This window comes from Meles meles, chromosome 13, assembly GCF_922984935.1.
Source record: "Meles meles chromosome 13, mMelMel3.1 paternal haplotype, whole genome shotgun sequence".
Classification (NCBI taxonomy): Eukaryota; Metazoa; Chordata; class Mammalia; order Carnivora; family Mustelidae; genus Meles; species Meles meles.
Window position 1 is genome coordinate 11,142,085 of NC_060078.1, and position 20,276 is coordinate 11,162,360.

A 20,276-nucleotide genomic window follows, 5' to 3' on the forward strand; every position below is an offset into this window, starting at 1 on the left:
AGAAGGGGCATGTCTCCTGACTCTGATGTGAAAGACTCAGGGCACCCTTGTCTGCATGCCTTCCTAGTGACTGCTGCTCCCTTTGCAAACAGCGTTCATTACGTGCGGGAACTGGGGGACAGAGGGGGCATGCAAATAGGCTGAAGGTTAAAAGCAGATCAAATATAGGAAATATGTCCAGATATAAAAATACTCTGATAAATACGGATCTTGAAAAGAAATCAAAACTAGCTTACCTTCAAGCAATCCTAAAACATAAATATGAAGCTGAAAGAATGTCCTTTGCCATCTGTCCTTGCAGTGTACATGTTAGAAATACATAGTCCAAATGACCGCTTTCACTAGATTTTTTTCATCAGCGTTATTTCTGCAATTATATTAGCTTTGATCTCAGTTCTCAAGTACTGTTCCTTACCCATTGTTCGTAGAAATCCTAAGTGAATCTTGGATCCTGAAGGTCTGCTGTGGGCAGGATCTGGCCACACTCCTTCCCTCATTCTCCCTGAGAAGAGTGAGGACAGTAGGGGGGTAAGGAGTTGGCCCCTCAGGGTAAAGGGGCTTGATGTGTGTTTCAATTAGAACTACTTCTCATTTGATTTCTATTTCTTGCTGTTTTGCTGGAAATTCTATTAACAAAAAGTTTGGGGTTTGAGAGTGCTGATGCAGAGCGTGGGTCCAATGTAGACTTTTGTTTTTGAGGTAAAACCCTGTGATTTCAACAGCCACTGTTGTGCATAAACAGCAGAGATGCAAACACTGTGCCAAGCGTCCTTCATTTCTGTGGTCAAATTGCATAAAAACCTCTGAAAGGCAGCAACCAAAGGAGGCAGCATGATACATCGACTCTTTAAAAACAAGCTTTGTCTTTTTTTTTTTTTTAAGTGGAATTTGATTCCCATTTTGGCATTCCGGAATGTTCTGTTCGCGACATGAGCAAATGCTCCATATTAGGGCACATCTTTCTTCCTGGCAGCTCGAATGAATAACAAGAGCTCAGTTCACAGAGTTTGGTTCTGACTGTGCGAGTCCGCAAAGGTTGGATTCCCTTTAAAGACACGTTTGATTGCAGGGGGTTTGCTGACCCTCTTTGATATCCTCCATGGACTGCGTGACTGAGCTAAGTGGAGGTTCCCCGTCACCAGCCTGGGGAAACGCGCTGCCTCTCCGCACCTGCCCACAGAGCTTGTTCTTCGAGTCGACTTTGCCACCTAGTGGCTGGCTCTGGTATTGCGTCACCCTGGCCAACATGGCTTTGCAGAAAGTCCCTTTAGCTGCGGCAGACGGTGGTGAATGGTGACTGTTACGTCTGGGTTTGGAATACGGAGACAGCACCAAATAACTGATATTAGGGAAAGGGCGTGGTTGTGAACCGCAGAGGTATTTTTGGGGTTTTGCACGGTTTTTCACCGTTTTTCACAATTACAGTAATAGTGATAAGAATAATAGAGGTGGAATTAATTTAGACCTCTGAAAGACGTTAATTTGCTCATTTTTCATCATTCCAGGAGGTATAAACGTTGACAGCTCCTAGTCCTTTTTTTTTTTTTTTCAGAACAGGTAACACCAGGACGGCATATAGAAAGTAAGAGGACTTTTGTCTCTAAGAATCCATCACTAGAAACATGCCTCACACTTACACTGGCCTCTCAGGTTTCTCTAAGAACTGGCACATGGGTTTTCACCCTGGATATTTACACGTTTTAAATTTTAAAACGCTATCCAGCTGTTTTACGGACTTATAATCCCAGAAAACGTTTTCTACAACTAATGGGGAGTAGGTTTCTCAGAGCCATCCTTCACTTCCCCCTAAACTTTGTATCCTTAAATACTTAGCCACATTTTGGTTCTCTTTCCCATTTTAAATATTAATAAAAGATGCCAAGCTGCCCATGGCAGTGGCTTTCAGACGCTGCTGACTACCGCCCACAGTTCAGATCCCATCTTACGTCATGACCGCATATATGAACACGTCTTTACTCTCCTGTTGGCCCACTGATTGGGGGTCTGACTTCACTTCTGAAGAACTCAGTGAGTCGGTTCTGTACATGCTTGTAAAGAGAACGTAGTGAAAACGGTCTGGAAAAATATACACTCAGAGATGAACTCAAGAGCCGAGCTATAGATACACAGATGTGAGTAATCCACACGGAAGGCAAGGGCCTCCCTCCCAGAATCCAGGAATGAAGGCGTTCAAGTCGACACCCACTGGCAGGATCGTGTTGAGTTGAAAAGCACGGCTTCCTTTGGGTCTCCTCACCAGTGTGAGTCAATCCAGTGAGCAAAGATTATGAAGTCCCTTGATTAGAAACGGACAAGCTCTACGGCGGGGAGGTTGTTGGGTCAGGACAAGGAAGAGGATGGTGCCTGGAAATCCTTACCTCCTCTCAGGGACAGCACTGTAAACAGAAAGCCCACAGTGATCATTTCATTTGGATCTCACCCAGGACCCCCGGTTCTTCGGAAATCACATGCTGTTTACAAAATGGCAGATGCATGTGAGGAAAGACATTAGGTGACCTTCACTTCCAGTAAGTATTTTTAGGTATCTTTATGGAAGGCTTTTCTTGACATTGTGATCACTTTCCTCGGATGTCATACCAGCCAGACGTCCACTGCTGGGCCTCCAAGGCACAAAGATGTTTTTAAGAAGAGGAATCTGAGGGGCACCTGGGTGGCTCTGTGGGTTAAAGCCTCTGCCTTTGGCTCAGGACATGATCCCAGGGTCCTAGGATCGAGCCCCACATCAGGCTCTCTGCTCAATAGGAGCCTGCTTCCCCCTCTCATTCTGCCTGCCTCTTTGCGTACTTGTGATCTCTGTCTGTCAAATAAATAAATAAAATCTTTAAAAAAAGAAAAAAGAAGAAGAGGAGGAATCTGGCACAGAGGCAGGGAGAAGGTTATGGAAAATGTCTCAGGTACTGGGACCTGAGTGAAAATTGGGAGGAGGGGGAGGGGCTGGTGTTCCCTGGCCATATTCGGACACCCCCTGACTAGACCCAGCCTCACTGTGAAGAGAACAGGGACACCAGAAATGTACCCACTGGGCTGGGGATAGAAGATGAGTGCTGTGCAGAGGCACGGCCATTGAGAAGGTCCCCTCTGAAGAACGAAGGGAAGAAAGTTCCCTACAGTGGTGGGGAGAGAAGGTCCAAGACTGACAGAAAGACTAGGATTTACTGTGTCAGACAGGGCATGAATCATTTACTCATAAAGTGTATATCATCTTTTCAGTCCATTAATACACTGATAGGGGAGTAAGGAATTTTATTTTTAATTTTTCTTTATTATATTTTTTTTGAGAGAGAGAAATTCCAAGGGGTGGGGCAGAGGGAGAGGAGGAGAGAATCTCAAGCAGGCTCTGTGCCCGGCACGGAGCTGGATGCGGGGCTCGGTCCCAGGACCCTGAAATCATGACCTGAGCCAAAATCAAGAGTCGGGTGCTCAGCCAACTGAGCCACCCAGGTGTCCCAGGAATTTTATTTTATTTATTTATTTTTAAAGATTTTATTTCTTTGACAGACAGAGATCACAAGCAGGCAGAGAGAGAGAGAGGAGGAAGCAGGCTCCTTGCTGAGCAGAGAGCCTGATGCGGGGCTCAATCCCAGGACCCTGAGATCATGACCTGAGCTGAAGGCAGAGGCTTTTAACCCACTGAGCCACCTAGGCGCCCCCCAGGAATTTTACTTTTATATAACAAGTTAAACTTGCATTTTCAGGCCCCATCCCGCACCAGGAATCAGCACACACTTAGCGGTTTACAACATCCGTCTACTATCTACCATCGCCTGTCCTCCTGGAGAACCAGGCTCAGGGCGGAGGGCAAGATTCCAGGATCTTCCCCTCAGCTCACTTCCCTGCCTCCCTCTGGCTTTGGAAACGTGCAGTTTTCTCCTCAGGGACATTACAGGTCAAGCTGAAGCCCTCTTTGTCCGTCATCCTGACCCTTGTCGTCTTCCCCGTCTAAGACGTCACTGCCAACGTGTGACTGGCATCCTTGTCTTTTTATGAGACTTTTAAGCATACAAATATCTATATAAGATACACTCTATTTTTGTATGTGTTTTGTTGCTACCTAGATCATATCATGTTTATGCATCACCCCACAACTTGTCTCTTCTTATTCAACAACATATTCTTAGAGCTTTTGAAACTTTCCTATTTATGTGAACATCTGTAACTGTATATGTATGTATCCAGCCATGAAAGCATTGCCAAGACCAGAGTCATGAAGCTTATCCCGTGTTTTCTTCTGGAAATTATAGCTTCATTAGAAACATACTGGCTTATGTTTAAGTCAATAGATGATTGAGAGATACATAGATGATTGATCGGTAAATTAACTTTTTTCTGCTGTATTTCCCTTTATTACCAGATTTTTTTTAGCCACTGTCAAACTGATGTTCTTTGCCTGATTTTTGTCATGACAACACATGCCTCAGCGAACATCCTACGTAACCCCCCCTCGTATATGACTATATGCAAGATTTTCTAGAGGTCAGACACCTAGAAATCAAACTGCTGGCTCGTGGTGCACAGACTTCTCCATGGCATTGACAGCTCAATCACCTTTTCACAGCAGTTGTAGCGGTTGTAGCAGTTGTAGCGGTTGTAGCAGTTGTAGCGGTTGTAGCAGTTGTAGCGGTTGTAGCAGTTGTAGCGGTTGTAGCAGTTGTAGCGGTGCACTTTCCTTAACGGGGTGAGGAGCCACCTGTTGTACTGGCCTAATGATTCGGCCAGTACACCGTTCCTTGATGTTTAAAGACTCTAGTGTTTTAAGCTCTGTCTCTACCAGAGTGTTTCAAGGCAACTTTAAAAAGCCAATTTGATGGGGGCCTGGGTGGCTCAGTCAGTTGAGCATCCAACTCTTGGTTTCGGCTCATGTCATGATCTCAGGGTCATGGGATCGAGCCCCACGCCCGGCTTCCTGCTCAGTGGGGCATCTGCTTGTCCTCTGCTCCCTCTGTCTCTGTCTCTCCTTTTCAAATAAATACAATAAAAAGCAAACTTTGAGCACGGTCTCCCTGAGTTCCTGCAGTTACAACCCCACGCTGAGGACCTGAGAGGTTGGCGTTGGTGGAAGGCAGGCAGCCGGTCAGGGAAGACTTCCAAGAATTAGCTCCCCACACATTTCTTGCCCTCTCCATAACCCACAGAGAGCGGGTGGTGGCCTTCCCGGGGTCCTGTTTGTTTTTCTTGCGATAAGAGCTCCTAACATGAGACCTACCTCCTGAAAAGAATTCAACCACACACTGCAGTCTGTTAGCTGCAGACAGCGCAGGCATGTGCAGCCCGGACTCACCTTGCATCATGTGTGTCCCCTGAGTATGGGGTTTCCTGTCCCTCGCTGCCCCCACACCCGGCTACCGCCCATCCACTCTCCACTTCTCTGCGTCCTGCTGTTTCCGACGCCCCAGATAGGTGACTCATGCAGTATTTGCCTTTCTGGGACTGGCTTATCTCACGAAGCGCCGCGTCCTCAGGTTCCCCGTATTGTCGCATTTTCTTTTTGAAGGCTGAGAAGTGGTCCGCGTGTGCACGCACTGCATTTCCTTCACCGTTCGTCCGTCCGTACATGTCAGGCTTGCTTCTGTCTCGGCTACCGTCGAGAGCGCTACAATGGACAGGGGAGGGCTGAGAGCACTCAAAGATGCTCATTTCAGTTCTTGTGGAAGCATTGCCAAGGACAGTGTCACGAAGCTCGTCCTCCGTGTTTTCTCAGGGGAGCTTTAGAGTCGCAGGTCTTATGTGCAAGTCTTGTGTCCATTTGTGTTGGTTTTGTGTTGACTTTTGTGTACGGTAGAAGACTGGGGTCCAGTTTCGTTCCTTCGCCGGCGGCTGTCCGGTCTTCCCGGGGTCTTTTGTGGAAGAGGCTGTCCTTTCCTTGTTGTGTTCTTGGCTTCGCCTGGCAAAGATCAGTTGACCGTATGTACACGGACGTTTGTGAGCACTCTTTCTGGTTACACGGGTCTGTGTATCTGTGTTTAGGCTGGTTTCATACTCTTAATTACCATGGCTTTGTGATCTTTTTTTAAAATCAGGGATTGTGGGGCGCCTGGGTGGCTCAGTGGGTTAAAGCCTCTGCCTTCGGCTCAGGTCGTGATCTCAGGGTCCTGGGATCGAGTCCCGCATCGGGCTCTCTGCTCAGCAGGGAGCCTGCTTCCTCCTCTCTCTCTCTCTGCCTGACTCTCTGCCTACTTGTGATCTCTGTCAAATAAATAAAATCTTTAAAAAAAAAAAAAAACCTTAAATCAGGGATTGTGTTTTCTCTAGCTTTGTTCTTCTTTCTCAAGATGTTTTTGGTTCCTCGGGGTCCTTTGTGGTTCCACATAGGTAATCCATCTTTGCAGAGTAAGAAGTGTGGGCTCGGAGAAGTTAGGCCTTTGGCCAAATTCGCCCTCCTTCTCAGCCAACCCCAAACTCAGACCCAAAACAAACAGGCTCTGAGACCATGGTTCTTAACTACCTTTCACTGCTTTCCAATAAAAAGTTATTAATGAAAATATCAGCCTCATATTTTTTTAAAGATTTTATTATTTGACAGAGAGACAGCGGGAGAGGGAACACAAGCAGGACGAGTGAGAGAGGGAGAGGCAGACTCCCCGCTGAGCAGAGAGCCTGATGCGGGACTCCATCCCAGGACCCTGAGACCATGACCTAAGCCAAAGGCAGGCGCCTAATGACTGAGCCACCCGGGCACCCATAGCCTCATATTTATTAATAGAAGTGATGTCCATGCGTCTTGTTGTATTATAGCATCAGAGGAGTGCCCGTGATCTCCTAGACATTTCTCCCCTCGTAGCTGTAAGTCATAACAGGGTTTAATAATGTGCTTTTGCCCATAATTTCCACTTCCTATTCAGAAGGCTTTCTTTTCTTCAATGACACGTTCTATGACACTACCAGATTCTCATCCTCCTTTTTGCTTTCACGCATATGAAGGTATCAGGAGACAATTATAGTTATCTGGAGTGAATGTACGATCACTATTAACGTATTAATTACTGTCCTTTGGATGTTATACCATATGGGGGGATGACAGGTTACTCTCTTTAAAGGGTCCTTTTGCAACAGGAAAATTCCTGCTCATTTCACAGTTTATATCCGTGGTATGATGGACAGAGACGAGAGTATTTTTAAAATAAGAAAAAGCACCTATCTGAAACTGTAAGGGGTATTCGATATTGAATTGGTGTCGAATTATAAAGAGAACAATGGCCACCGGTAGACATGGCAAAGAATTTAGGTCAAAGATCACCTGTCTAACAGTTTGTGATTCACAGAGTTTCTAGTGATTAGCCAAGAAGCCGCTAGGTTCCAGGAGCCCCGGAGCGGGTATCTAATGAACCCAATACAGAGAGCTGGTCCCACCCATGGGTAGGACTCAATCCTGGTTTCTTTTATATTCTGTGTTCTCACAGGGGATAATTGGGATGGAATATTGTATAATTTGTGGTGTTCTACAGAATCACAGGATGAAAATCACCAAAAGAAAAGAATTGCTCTAAGGCATGTTTCTAAAATCCCTCCTTACAATCTCCACTGACATTGGTCAGCTGAGCAAATTATTTGGCTCTTGAATTCTTACATACATAATGTGATTTGACATTTTGTGTGTAATTTGCAGGGAGCAATTTGACATTGCCTAAAATACCTGGTACTTTTTAAAAACTATTCGGATGCCGTATCTCATCGACGGGGTAAGTCCGTGGAGGGGACAGTCCCGTCCCGACTTGGCGAATTCAGTGGCACCGGTGCGAAGGACCTAAAGCTACTAGTGGTTCTGTGAGAGGCAGTGACGTCGAGGGTGGTGGTTATGTTAGTTGGGACCGTTTGGGCGGCAGATGGCAGTAACCTAGCTCAGCAGCGGAGGCAACAGAGGCAATGGTTGGCTCCCAAAACCTGCAAGGTCAAGGGGGAGGGCTTGATTTCAGGAGTTGCTAGGTCAGGTTTTTTGAGAGGACCACGGTCATGCTGTCTCCACGCTCCACGTTGCCTGCCATCTCTCTCCTCCCCGTTTGCTTGCTTCTCAGGTTTTCCACGAGCACGTAAGTGGGTCACCAGCACCTAAAATCCCAAAGAGCAGAGAGTTCCCCTCTCTCTTTCTGAATCCGTATCAGCTCCCCTCCTTAACTTACTGCCCCTGCTGGCATGTTCTTCAGGCCCACTGCTGAGGCAAAGGAGTCAGGGGCCGTGTGCTGGATGCCCTTCCAGAAATACATACTGTGGAGGACTGGCATTTCCAAAAGGATGGCTGAAGGAAAGACAAAGAGCACACACCCACTGTCTGACATTGACAAGAAGAAACAAAGAGGAGAGGAGAGAGATGTTATCATCAACACAAACGTAAAGCACTGGGATTACTCGCCATTGCAGTTATTTATTTATTTATTTATTTATTTATTTATTTTTAAGATTTTATTTATTTATTTGACAGATAGAGATCACAAGCAGGGAGAGAGGCAGGCAGAGAGAGAGAGAGGAGGAAGCAGGCTCCCTGCCAAGCAGAGAGCCTGATGCAGGGCTCGATCCCAGGACCCTGGGATCATGACCTGAGCGAAAAGCAGAGGCTTTAACCCACTGAGCCACCTAGGCGCCCCTACAGTTATTTATAAGAAAATCGGCAAGGGAGGAGCTGTGAAAGTTAGTCACCAGAACATGATCACATCACGGGACAGGATGGCAGAGACTTAGGAGGTGTTTTAAGAATTTTAGGGCGCCTGGGTGGCTCAGTGGGTTAAGCCTCTGCCTTTGGCTCACGTCATGATCTCAGGGTCCTGGGATCAAGGCCCACATTGGGCTCTCTGCTTGGCTGGGAGCCTGTTTCCCCCCCTCTCTCTGCCTGTCTCTCTGTGTACTTATGATCTCTCTCTCTCTCTCTGCCAAATAAATAAAATCTTTTTTTAAAAAATTTTAAAAATTTTTAAAAAGAATTTTAAAACACACTGTGGGAGGTCATGTGAGATTCAGAGCACACCCTAGGGGCCGGAGTGGGGAGCGGGGAGCAGGAGGGAGGAATGTAGTATGGGTTGCAGTCCAAACCAAGAATGGACAAGAAACCTAGCCACTATGTCCAGGAAGCTTTGGAGCTTGGAGTGGAAGACATTGGGGAGAGAAAGCTGTCCAGAAGGTGTGTAGAAGATCAGCAGGGCTATGGGGCAGATCAGAGAGAAATGCAGGACCAAGGGTGATCATAGGAAGGAGAAAGTAATACTCGTGGGCACATGTTGGGGAGGACTCCTCACCTCCCCAGGAGGAAGTGGCTGTTAAATTCAAGGACAGGACTTCGAGCTGAGGTGTCTGATTTCAGACGGGTCTGTTCTCCTCTATCCATGTGGCTACAGGTGTGACGGGGAAGACGGGCAGACACCCTGTAGTAACTGTGGGAACCTGGGAAGCAGGTGCAGAGAGCAGATAGATATCCTGCGTTTGCATCTGGGAAGAAACCTTCCATGCAATCCGGTACCCCAACAGCATGTAGCATTTCCCAAATATGGACAGTCCTCGGTGGGAGTGAGCTAAAGATAAGGGTGGGTTGACTGCCCCAACAAAACCCTCAGGAGTGAAAAGCAGTAAGGAAGAAAACCCCATCCGTCACCCATAATTGGAAATTTGCACCTTGTGGGAAATTTCTTCTCTGGATTATACAGGTGTTCTTTTCTGTAACAGAACAATATGTTAGAATATTTAGACAATTTTTTTTGCTATTTTCAAATAGTGCTGAAGTAAATATATATAAGTGTACATATATGTGTGTAAATGTATATAAAATTATATGTGTGTATTGTGTATGCCCAACCACTTAGGTGTTTTATGTGTAGGTATACACACACCCACAATACATACATACACACATGCACGCATCAGCTCCTGCGATCTGGGAATTTGTGCATTATTCTGACAGATGCTGCTAAATCACCTGCCACATTGTCGACCAATTTACACCGTAGCCACGACTACAAGATTCTGTCCTTCACACTGTTATCCATGCTGCCTGCCTCCAATCATTTATATTTTGCTCATCTTTTAGGTGACAAATGGCATCTCATCTAATTTTTAAATGCACATTAATTCTACTTGAAGGAGGTGGATAACACATTTTAGCCAGTTGGGACAGGCTAGTGTGGCATCTGGGTAGACCGGTGGAGAGTTAGAGAAACATCACAGTGCAACGCAGAGTAGGTCTGGGTGAGAATCTCTGCCCCCTCCTCCCTCATGCATCGGCTTGATCTCTGGACACATCACTTAACTCTGTGCCTCCATTTCTCACAAATGTGATTAACTCAAGGATTCGGTGGGATAAAGCATACGGTGATTTGCACATCGGTCACGTAGGAAGGGTCCGATCTGTATTCTCTTTGGATCATTTATTATTGCACTGTGTTGGGCTCTGGGCATCCTGAAAGCCAGAGCAAAGTGAGTTCATTGTTCAAGAGGAAGAAGAGTAAAATACCAATAGACCCGACGCTTCTGCCGCACATAGCTCTGTGTCAGGCTCCGCACTAAGTCCTGGACATACATTAAAACCTTTCAGTGACAAAGTCTCTTTGACCACTTACCATAGAATTCTAGGTTAAAGTTCTCAACAGTTTATTCCACTAAGCAGAATGTTTCATTCTTATTTGTCTATGAGGCACGTGGTTCACCAAAACAGGTAAGTCACCCCCAGGAAGTGGCTGACCTGAGATTTCAACCGACGTCTTTAGGACTGCAAAGCCCTCCTGCCACACGCTGAGGCCACTCCAGAAGGCGGCGTGTGAATCTGACGGCTCTCTGTGGAGAGACTTGATGTGGGGCTCTTGCCAGGGGATATGTGTCCCTGTTCGTATGTGACAGTTTATAGTTGAACCGTGTTTAGATCAAGAGCCTAAACACAACACAAGTGCCCCCAAGAGTATTGTGCTAGGATTATCGATGCTGGATTCACAGGACACTTGTTGAGGAATGATTTTGGGTCAAGTGCACCGTGGCTGCTGATGTGAGCAATCCAAGGGGAGGAGGTGGGTCCCTCCCAAGAGCTTTCCGAGACAGCCCGGGGGTCTTCCTGGTGATGTCCTCACCGGAGCATCTCATTTATGTATTTTGGTTAACAAGCGTTTGAGAGAACAGGCTGCAGTTCTGCAAGCCTTTGTACACAAACGTGTGCGCGTAGGTGCTAAAACACTTCCTCGTCGTCAAAGGGAAACTGTTCAAATACTGGAAATATCCAAAACTTGGTTTGGTCAGTGCAGACTATTCTGGCAAATCTCCTGCATATTATCAAGCGTGTGACAGCTGCCTCGTTTACGGTTATCAGCCATTGCACAGAACTGACACGCTGCTTCTCTAGCCACGTCTTGAGGTGACACCGTGTGTAGCGATTCACATCCGTTTCCTCCCTTGCTCCGGGATGCGGCTGCTCCTGCCCGGGGAGGCTTAAACGCTTGCCGACTCCCTAACACTGCGTACGCCGCCAGCCTGGGAGAGACCCGGGCCCGGCTGGATTAAATGCAGGTGAATAAGACCAGTGTATCACATAAGCAGCACAGCCACATCTCACCCCCCCCTTTAAAATACGAGAAGGAAGATTTTGTTGGGGGAGCGCAGGCCGTGGAAACGTAGGTGGTATAGCTTAGAAACAGGGGGAGTGTGGATGGAAAGAACAAGGCCGAAGCAGGTGCGTGTCACCTGCTAACTGTGCTCAGATCGGTCTCCCCCAGCTCCAGGCCCCTCACCTTTAAAGTAAGAGAAAGAGCTGGATGTTTCTGGCCTGAGAGTAAGCCTCTTGTAAGAGGTCTCCCATGGTTTGTGCGGTGCAAAGAACCAGTCCAAAGAAGGCAGACGTTCTCCTAATGGCGCCTCTTCTCTCTTCTCTCCCCAGACTATGTCCGAGAATCACAATGAGCGGGCACACTAACAGTACAACCTCGCCTTTGTTTCCAAACATCAGCTCGCCCTGGGTGCATAGCCCCTCAGATGCTGGGCTGCCCCCAGGCACGGCCACTCACCTTGGCAGCTACAACGTCTCTCGGGAAGCCGGGAATTTCTCCTCTGCCAATGACACCACCAGTGACCCGCTGGGAGGCCACACCATCTGGCAGGTGGTCTTCATCGCCTTCTTAACGGGCGTCCTGGCCTTGGTGACCATCATCGGCAACATCCTGGTGATCGTGGCCTTCAAGGTCAACAAGCAGCTGAAGACGGTCAATAACTACTTCCTCTTAAGTTTGGCCTGTGCCGATCTGATTATTGGGGTTATTTCCATGAACCTGTTTACCACCTACATCATCATGAATCGGTGGGCTTTAGGAAACTTGGCCTGTGACCTCTGGCTCTCCATTGACTATGTGGCCAGCAATGCCTCGGTCATGAACCTCCTGGTCATTAGCTTTGACAGGTACTTCTCCATCACGCGGCCGCTCACGTACCGAGCCAAACGAACGACAAAACGAGCTGGCGTGATGATCGGCCTGGCGTGGGTCATCTCCTTCGTCCTCTGGGCCCCGGCCATCCTGTTCTGGCAGTACTTTGTCGGGAAGAGGACGGTGCCGCCCGGCGAGTGTTTCATCCAGTTCCTCAGCGAGCCCACCATCACGTTCGGGACGGCCATCGCTGCCTTCTACATGCCCGTCACCATCATGACTATTTTATACTGGAGGATCTATAAGGAGACCGAGAAACGTACCAAAGAGCTCGCTGGGCTGCAGGCCTCGGGGACAGACGCAGAGGCCGAGAACTTTGTCCACCCCACGGGCAGCTCTCGGAGCTGCAGCAGCTATGAGCTGCAGCAGCAGAGCCTGAAACGCTCGTCCCGGAGGAAGTATGGCGGCTGCCACTTCTGGTTCGCCACCAAGAGCTGGAAGCCCAGCGCCGAGCAGATGGACCCCGACCACAGCAGCAGCGACAGCTGGAATAACAACGACGCAGCCGCCTCCCTGGAGAACTCGGCCTCTTCTGACGAGGAGGACATCGGCTCCGAGACCCGCGCCATCTACTCCATCGTGCTCAAGCTGCCCGGACACAGCACCATCCTCAACTCCACCAAGCTGCCCTCCTCGGACAACCTGCAGGTGCCCGAAGAGGAGCTGGGGGCCGCCGACCTGCAGAGGAAGGCCGGCAAGCTGCAGGCCCAGAAGAGCATGGACGATGGTGCCGGCTTCCAGAAAAGCTTCTCCAAGCTCCCCATCCAGCTAGAATCCGCCGTGGATACAGCCAAGGCGTCGGAGGCCAACTCCTCGGTGGGCAAGACCACGGCCACTCTACCTCTGTCCTTCAAGGAGGCCACTCTGGCCAAGAGGTTTGCCCTGAAGACCCGAAGCCAGATCACCAAGCGGAAGCGGATGTCGCTCATCAAGGAGAAGAAGGCGGCGCAGACGCTCAGTGCCATCTTGCTGGCCTTCATCATCACCTGGACCCCGTACAACATCATGGTTCTGGTGAACACCTTTTGTGACAGCTGCATACCCAAAACCTATTGGAATCTGGGCTACTGGCTGTGCTACATCAACAGCACCGTGAACCCCGTGTGCTATGCGCTGTGTAACAAAACATTCCGAACCACTTTCAAGATGCTGCTGCTCTGCCAGTGCGACCGGCGGCGGCGGCGGAAGCAGCAGTACCAGCAGAGACAGTCCGTCATCTTCCACAAGCGCGTGCCCGAGCAGGCCTTGTAGGGGGGGCTCGGCCCAGCGCGGCGGCCACGCGCACGCATCCACCCGCAGACCTCCGGGGGGCGCCGGCTGGCGGTGGGGTGATTGCCGGGGTGATCAAAAGGGGTTTGTCTTTTTATCACCCAGATATGAAGGAAGCTGCCTGTTTACTGACCCCGTGAATAAACCCATTTTAATATAGAAAGTCAGACACCATTCAGCAAAAAAAAAAAAAAAAAAACCTAAATATAAAGAAATTTATTCTGAAATAGACTTTTTTTTCCCTCAAAGAGGGGGGAAAAAATGTTTCATAGCAATTCCACACCCAAATCGGTCTGCTGGGTTCTCTGAATCCCCATTAGCGCGGGAATCTTAGCTGACCGTCACTAGCTGAGCCCGCGGCCACGTTCCTTCTGAGGAGCCCACACGGGGCGATCCAGGTCCCACAGGGAACAGGTCAGGCTAGTGAATCGGTGGTTTAGAAATTATTTCATACGTTGCAAAGCTGAAACTTCTTGTCCCAGTACAGCTTCCCCGTCTTCTTTCGTGTGTTGTTCAACTCTATTTGTGGACTTGATTCTTGCAAAGTACTGTTTCGTGCATTTCCAGTTTCGTACCAATAAAAATATACAAGTATATATATATGTGTGTGTGTGAGAGAGAGAGAGAGACTTCTGCACACACACACAGTGTATATAATATACTGGGAATCACTGAGCTGGCAAATTATTCTTGCAGTATATGCTTTCAGTACTTTGATAACTGAAGTTCTCTAGGATCCTACCACAACATAAAAGTGAAATAAACCCAGTGTAATGTTTTGGAAACCAGGGCTTTTTTTTTTTCTTTTTTCCACACAAACCATCCCGGGGAATGCAGCAGCGCACAGCCAGACTCTGAGTGTAAGCCGTGTAAGCCGGGTGCTTTGCTGATCTCGACAGAGCTCCAGCAAACAGGAGCCCCTCTGAGCGAGCCCCAACCACGAACCACGTCCACGGGGTTGAATCTAATCATCCAAATCTGAATGTTGCCCAACAAAATTTCTGCTATCTCAGCTGCTTGAAACTCATAGTGTCGCGCTTGAATGTCACACGCAGCAATATCTATGGCAAAGCGCCCCGGTGACACCCTGAGGAGGAGGGGGGGAGAACGTGATGTTGGAGGTCCTGCTACCTGGCCCCTTCTAGATGCAAAAGGGCATCCCCCTGCGTTACCTAGCTGTGGCCAGCGCTCTCCAGGGTTCCTTGCGCGACCCTCACCCAGTCACGGTGGGGTTCGGGAACTCTCATGTCCTCCGAAGAAAGTATTAACACTTTGAAAAGTATTTCTTCAAGTTGATTTCCTTAACGTTTTGAAACAAATGATTCTGTCTCTCCTTTGAATTGATCCAAAAGCTCAATGTTGTAGTGGGGGGTGGGGGGTGCCACCGTGGCTTGTCATTTTTGTCACTGTTGTAGTTGTTGGGGTTCCTTCTTTTCCTTTCACCGGGGCAGTGTGGGGAGCGGGAGGGGAGGGGGCGGGGTGGGGGGGTCGAGAAGAACTCTCACCTGTGTACAGGGCCTCGGGTCGTGGACCCCGGGCCGGGGTAGAAGCTGCTTCTGTGTTCACTGTGAGCTGGCGTTTACAGGTGACAACAGTGGGTATGGCTCAGTGGTGTCTGTGTTTCTGAACTATTTAATGTCCTGTTCTGTTTATATGAAGAAATATTTATGCATACTTCACCAAGTGTCTATTTAGTGTTGATAAATATTACCCTTCGGTCTTCAGCCGTGGTGTCCCTCGAAAGTGATTCTTTCAGGTCCCCCCGAGCAATCAGTGCGGTCCGTCGAGCTTTTCACGAGGCTGAGGAGAAGACGGCCATCCTGCTGGCAGCGACAAGTCCCTAGCTCCTGGGGAATAAAAAGTCAACTGTGACTTTGACGGAAATGTGGAAAAACCACTCTTTCGTTGAACCCGATGGGAAGTGAACGAAGCAACCCTCCACCTTGGTGTTTGAAATTACATGACAAGGGTAAAAAAAAATAATAATAATAAACCAGATCAGCGTAATTGAAAGAATATATATATTTTTGGGCCCACATTCAACCAAAGAACAAGAAAAACCAGAGACTATTTTCTAATACATAGAGCAAACTACGGAATGTTCTGTGATCCACTTGTGAAACGTCTGGTGAGCAACAGCATCTCTATTTTCCTACTCTGGTTGGCCTGACACTAATAAACATATGAATGCTGATCCCAGTGTCCCTGGACGTCCGTGATTCCCCTTCTTTTTGAAACTCCTGTCCTGCCTTCCTCCCAAAGGGCTGTTTCCTGTATTTCCAACAAAATTAGAGAGCATTACGTTTGAGAAATGGACAAACCCCGAGCTTTGGCACAACCATGAAGGTCAGTAGCAGCTTGGCTTGAACCTGATCCTCTCCTGACCCCTGTCCTTTCCTTAATGCTGATGATGGCAGAAAAGAAACTACTCCAAGCCTCTTGCTCTCCCATTTTAAAATCTCTTATGGATAAAAGCTGTTTTTGCATGCTAAGTACTTCCTGTGTTTGTAGAAAGGTATGGCCAACTCTTAGGAAGTTTTCTGAGAAGGAAAACAAGAAAAACAAGACTCCTTTTGAATATGGGGGACTTTGGATATGAGTGATCAAAGAGGTAGGAGTGTTTATAACTGGACAGAGCTACACGTGTCTTTCCCAAAGGGCTTCTCATGAGAAGAGGTAATAGGCATTTACATAAGATCAAAATATCTTCATCATCAACCTACGTTATTCCACATGGATGAGGTCTGCAGAGCTTTCGTGATAATTCACTTTAATGGAAAAAGCAAAATAAGGCTAAAATAAGCCGCACATGAAAAACACACCCCACACACACACACGTGCGCGCGCGCACACACACACACACACACACACACATCCATCCTCCCATCTTCTCTTCTCCAGGCCTTACCAGAAAGGGAAGAGAAGTAACCTGTCTAGTCCCCTATTTCCCGTGGCTCTGTTCTCTTGGCCCATCCCCTACCTGTGGTCTCTCTGCTGGTTTCCCTACTATCCTGAATCATCCTTGCCTTAAATCCAGCCTTGATTCAAAATACACCCATTTCTGTTTACCCTTTCACGTACAATAGTTCTGCATCTCCGCTTGCTCTGTCCACCGCCCTTATAGAAGACAGGCAAGTTTGCGGCTCTGGAAAGGGATGAGAGCCCCCGGGCATCACCCTGGAGGAGCGGGAGGGAGGAGTCGGCTGGAGAGGGCGGCCTCATGAGGGAAGTGGGGTACCAGGGCTCAGGCTGGTGGAGGAGGCTGATACCATATAGAACTAGGGGTTGCTCTGGTGTCCCATCCTTGACTCCCAGAGGGGGACATAATACCGAGACATCGGACGGTCCATCACTAGCTGCTTCAGAGGACAAACAAAAGTTGCACAAAGAAGCACTAAAGGTCACGAGGGACTTAGGTGTCCTCTGTGCACCCCTGCACGTCGCTTATACTCCCTGGGTTGTCTCCAGATGCCCGTGCTAATCAACAACACAAAGGCATCTAAACTTGCCCTCTGACAGCGGACAGATCAACGCCGAGGCCGGGGGCAGGCGTAATGGTGTGTCTGACGAATAGGTGAACACATCACTGACCCAGCAGACTTACTGCCTTATGGTTCAAGACCGATTGTCTGGGGGACCCACGGCTTGTTGGTGAGCCCGGGGATGGACTGCTCGCAATGCCCGTGCAGCCCGGGACCCGCCTGAGGCCTGACAGCCTTGCAGACAGAGCCACTGGGGAGCGGGTGCTCTCGGTGCTGCCCTCATAGCTCTCCCAAAGGGACCGAAACCGCAGAGCACGGCACCCAGACACGAACCCTTTCCTCAAGCCGCCTCCTCTAAAAGAACACGTTCCCTCCACCGCAGTGTGCACAGAGCCCAGCTCAGCTGGAGCCATCTGGCCCGCACTTAAGGTCTGAGGATGATTTCTCGGTTTCCCTCTGTGGGTACAAGCCGTGGGCTCTCTCTCCCTGTGCTCTCACAACTATTTGGTATATGCTCAGCCTCCACCAAGATTACTGCTCCACACCCAGAGGCTGGCTCTGGGGACAGTAACCCAGACCTCTTCAGAACCAGGTATTTCCATCTTCTTTTTCCGGCTTTAGTGAGGAAGGAGGCTGCTGAGGGACCCCCCCCCCAAAAAAAAGAGTTAATAAAGCGACTCTACCCCATGAAGTTTGCACCTGCCAAGTGCTCTCCTGGGTGGCTCCGACATGGGCAGGTGTTCCTGCCGTCCTGAGTGGACACAGCTCCATTCACAGCCTCACGTACACACGGGTGGACAGGGCACTCGGATGTGTAGACGCGGACCCCAGATGCTTGGTGAGAGCCAGTGTTTCAGAAGAACATAGGCCTGTGCTGGTCATAGCAGAACCCTCCGGCTCTGGCCTGGCCTGGGGTCACCCCCACTCTGAGTTGCATGAGACAGCCTTGTGAAAGGCAAATGGAAAAGAAAGCCGTAGGCTCCGTGACAGAGAGGTACTAATAACACTGTCCCTACCCAATTCCAACTCCGTAACTCTATCTTAACCTTAAAAAAAAAAAATTATCTCTAGAATATAAAAGTCTCTTATCGTTCCTTCTCAGAGTCCAAAATACTTCTTAACAATTCTGCAATTTGCACATCAAGCCCCAAACTATTTTTATCCTCAGTTCTGTGAGTTCCTTGACAATACAAAGCAGGTCTCACGCCTCTGTCTGCCTCCCCGTGGCTGGCACGAGGTCCGTCAGGGAGTGGACACTCAGTGAATGTTGTTGACTGTCTAATGTAAACCCCTTACACACCAGAGAACGAGTACTTATCAGAACTGTGTGCGGCCCGGCCCCCCGCTGCTGCGGTAGTCAGGGGTCACCAAGCTGGGAAAGTCACTTAAAGGAAAAATGTGACGATTCTTAGCTCATGGAATGTTCCTGAGCAACAAGGAGAAATATTGTAAACAGACTTGGAGTCGTTGATGTAATGAAGAATACAGAAAGGGGGGAAAAAAACAACTCTCTCTTTTATCCCTAGAACTCGGGAACTTTTCACCAGACCGGTGAACGTCTGTGGTCCTTCCTGGTCGTCCGCGTGGACGTGCTGCGAGGGCCGGCAGAGGCCGGGAAGACACGTTTTCCACTCGTGCACGTGAAGACCTGCCGTCGGCGCCAAACCTGGTGTGCGTGCGGTTCTGCTCGGCGCGGGTTGCTGGGGCCAGTCCGTGCTCTTCTGCGCCGACACAAAAGTCCGGTTTTAATCCCTTCCTCGTCCAGTCCCCGGGCTCTTCAGCTTCCCACCTACCACCCTCCACAGAAACTTCCTTGGGGCTCGTGCCTGGAGCCATGGAAGGCAACATTGCGAGTGACACCTCTTTTCTTTTTTTCCTTTTTTAAACACACGGGAACGAAGTTGGTGCAGGTCTGAGGGATAAATGAAAACGGGCCTCCCAAGTTGGGGCGTGAGCACACTGACTTCTGGGGGCGGGAAGCCTTGGGGGCAGCACCTGTGATGCGTCTGGTGATCACACCCTTCCCGTTCATGAGGCTGTAGTGAGAAACCACTATCCGAAGAGATGACGGCTCTATATTTGCTTTGTAAGCAAAAGGCATGTATCATAGTTGCATCTAAAATAGTGTCCACATCTTGACCAAAGGCACTGAAGTTTACCCGTTTTTATGACCTGGTGGCCTCCCCTTCCTCGGGAGGCATTTCAGGTGCCCCTCCCCCACCCCATGCCACGCTCATTCTTTCTCCTGAAAATACATCCATTGTCTGTACTATAAAATGATGCCTGCAACTTTGTGGTGATATTATCCCCTGAGTTTAACAGTGAAATAAGGAAATAAAACTATTAATAAACAAAGAATGTGGTTTGCTTGCTTTGTGATCTACTTGGCAACAGCTGTTTATTGTGTGAAAGGGAGAACGCACAGAAGGGCTCGATCTGGAAGAGGCCAGTATTTGCACTGACTACTCTTTCTTTTTTTATTTTCTAGAATTTTCTTCAGCCACCAAAACTGCTGCTGTCATTCCCAAAACAATCACTATGACGTGTTTAGGGATGTATATTAAGCATGCATAAAATACATCTACACACACAGTCCTTATTCCAAGAGTATAGGTGATGAAACCTACTTCTCTCTAGATAAATGCATTAACAAGGAGTTTTATTTTCCTCCTTTCAGAAGAAATGCTTATCTTCTGTTCTCCTTTATTTTAGAGTTGTTTGTCTATTTCCTTAGACCCATCAGAAATGTTTTCCTACCAAAAATGCAAGCATTGTATTTCATCACATTGCCTTTAAAATTATTACAAGTGTAGATACAAACTGAAGTCACTCTTAGCAAGAGACATGATTTTTTTTTTAATGTCTTGCTTGGTTAATTTATGGCTGTTAGGCACAGCCATAGAAACCAAACACTGCCTCTTCAGTGCAGAAATTTCCTGACTTTCACCTTGCAAATAAAAGCAAGAATATGTCTTCTGAATCTCTCTTTCTCCTTTGTCATTAATTAAATCCTCATTTTGGGTTTACAATTTGGGCACATGTTCTCTGGACCCTAGGACAACCCCTGTCTGATCTGACATACCATTTGATGATGATTCCCAAGGAGATCCAAGCAAACTGCTTCTCT

General features: G+C 48.3%; 1 protein-coding gene across 11 annotated transcripts in view; it reads left to right on the forward strand.

Moving 5' to 3' along the window:
- Positions 1–19,484, forward strand: part of CHRM3 (cholinergic receptor muscarinic 3) — a 511,025-nt gene extending 491,541 nt beyond the window's left edge. For 7 of the 11 annotated variants that reach the window (XR_006821235.1, XR_006821236.1, XR_006821234.1 and 4 more), the window contains 2 exons: positions 11,858–16,013; positions 18,676–19,484. Coding sequence is in view for 1 of the 11 variants with exons in the window: in XM_046027236.1 (XP_045883192.1) it covers positions 11,858–13,649 (1,792 nt within the window). In the remaining 10 variants the exon portion in view is untranslated. Of the gene's footprint in view, positions 1–7,624; positions 7,698–9,352; positions 9,648–11,857 lie in introns of those variants that run through there. The other 4 variants (XR_006821238.1, XR_006821239.1, XR_006821240.1 and 1 more) reach the window with 3 other exon arrangements.
- Positions 19,485–20,276: the final 792 nt, after the last annotated feature.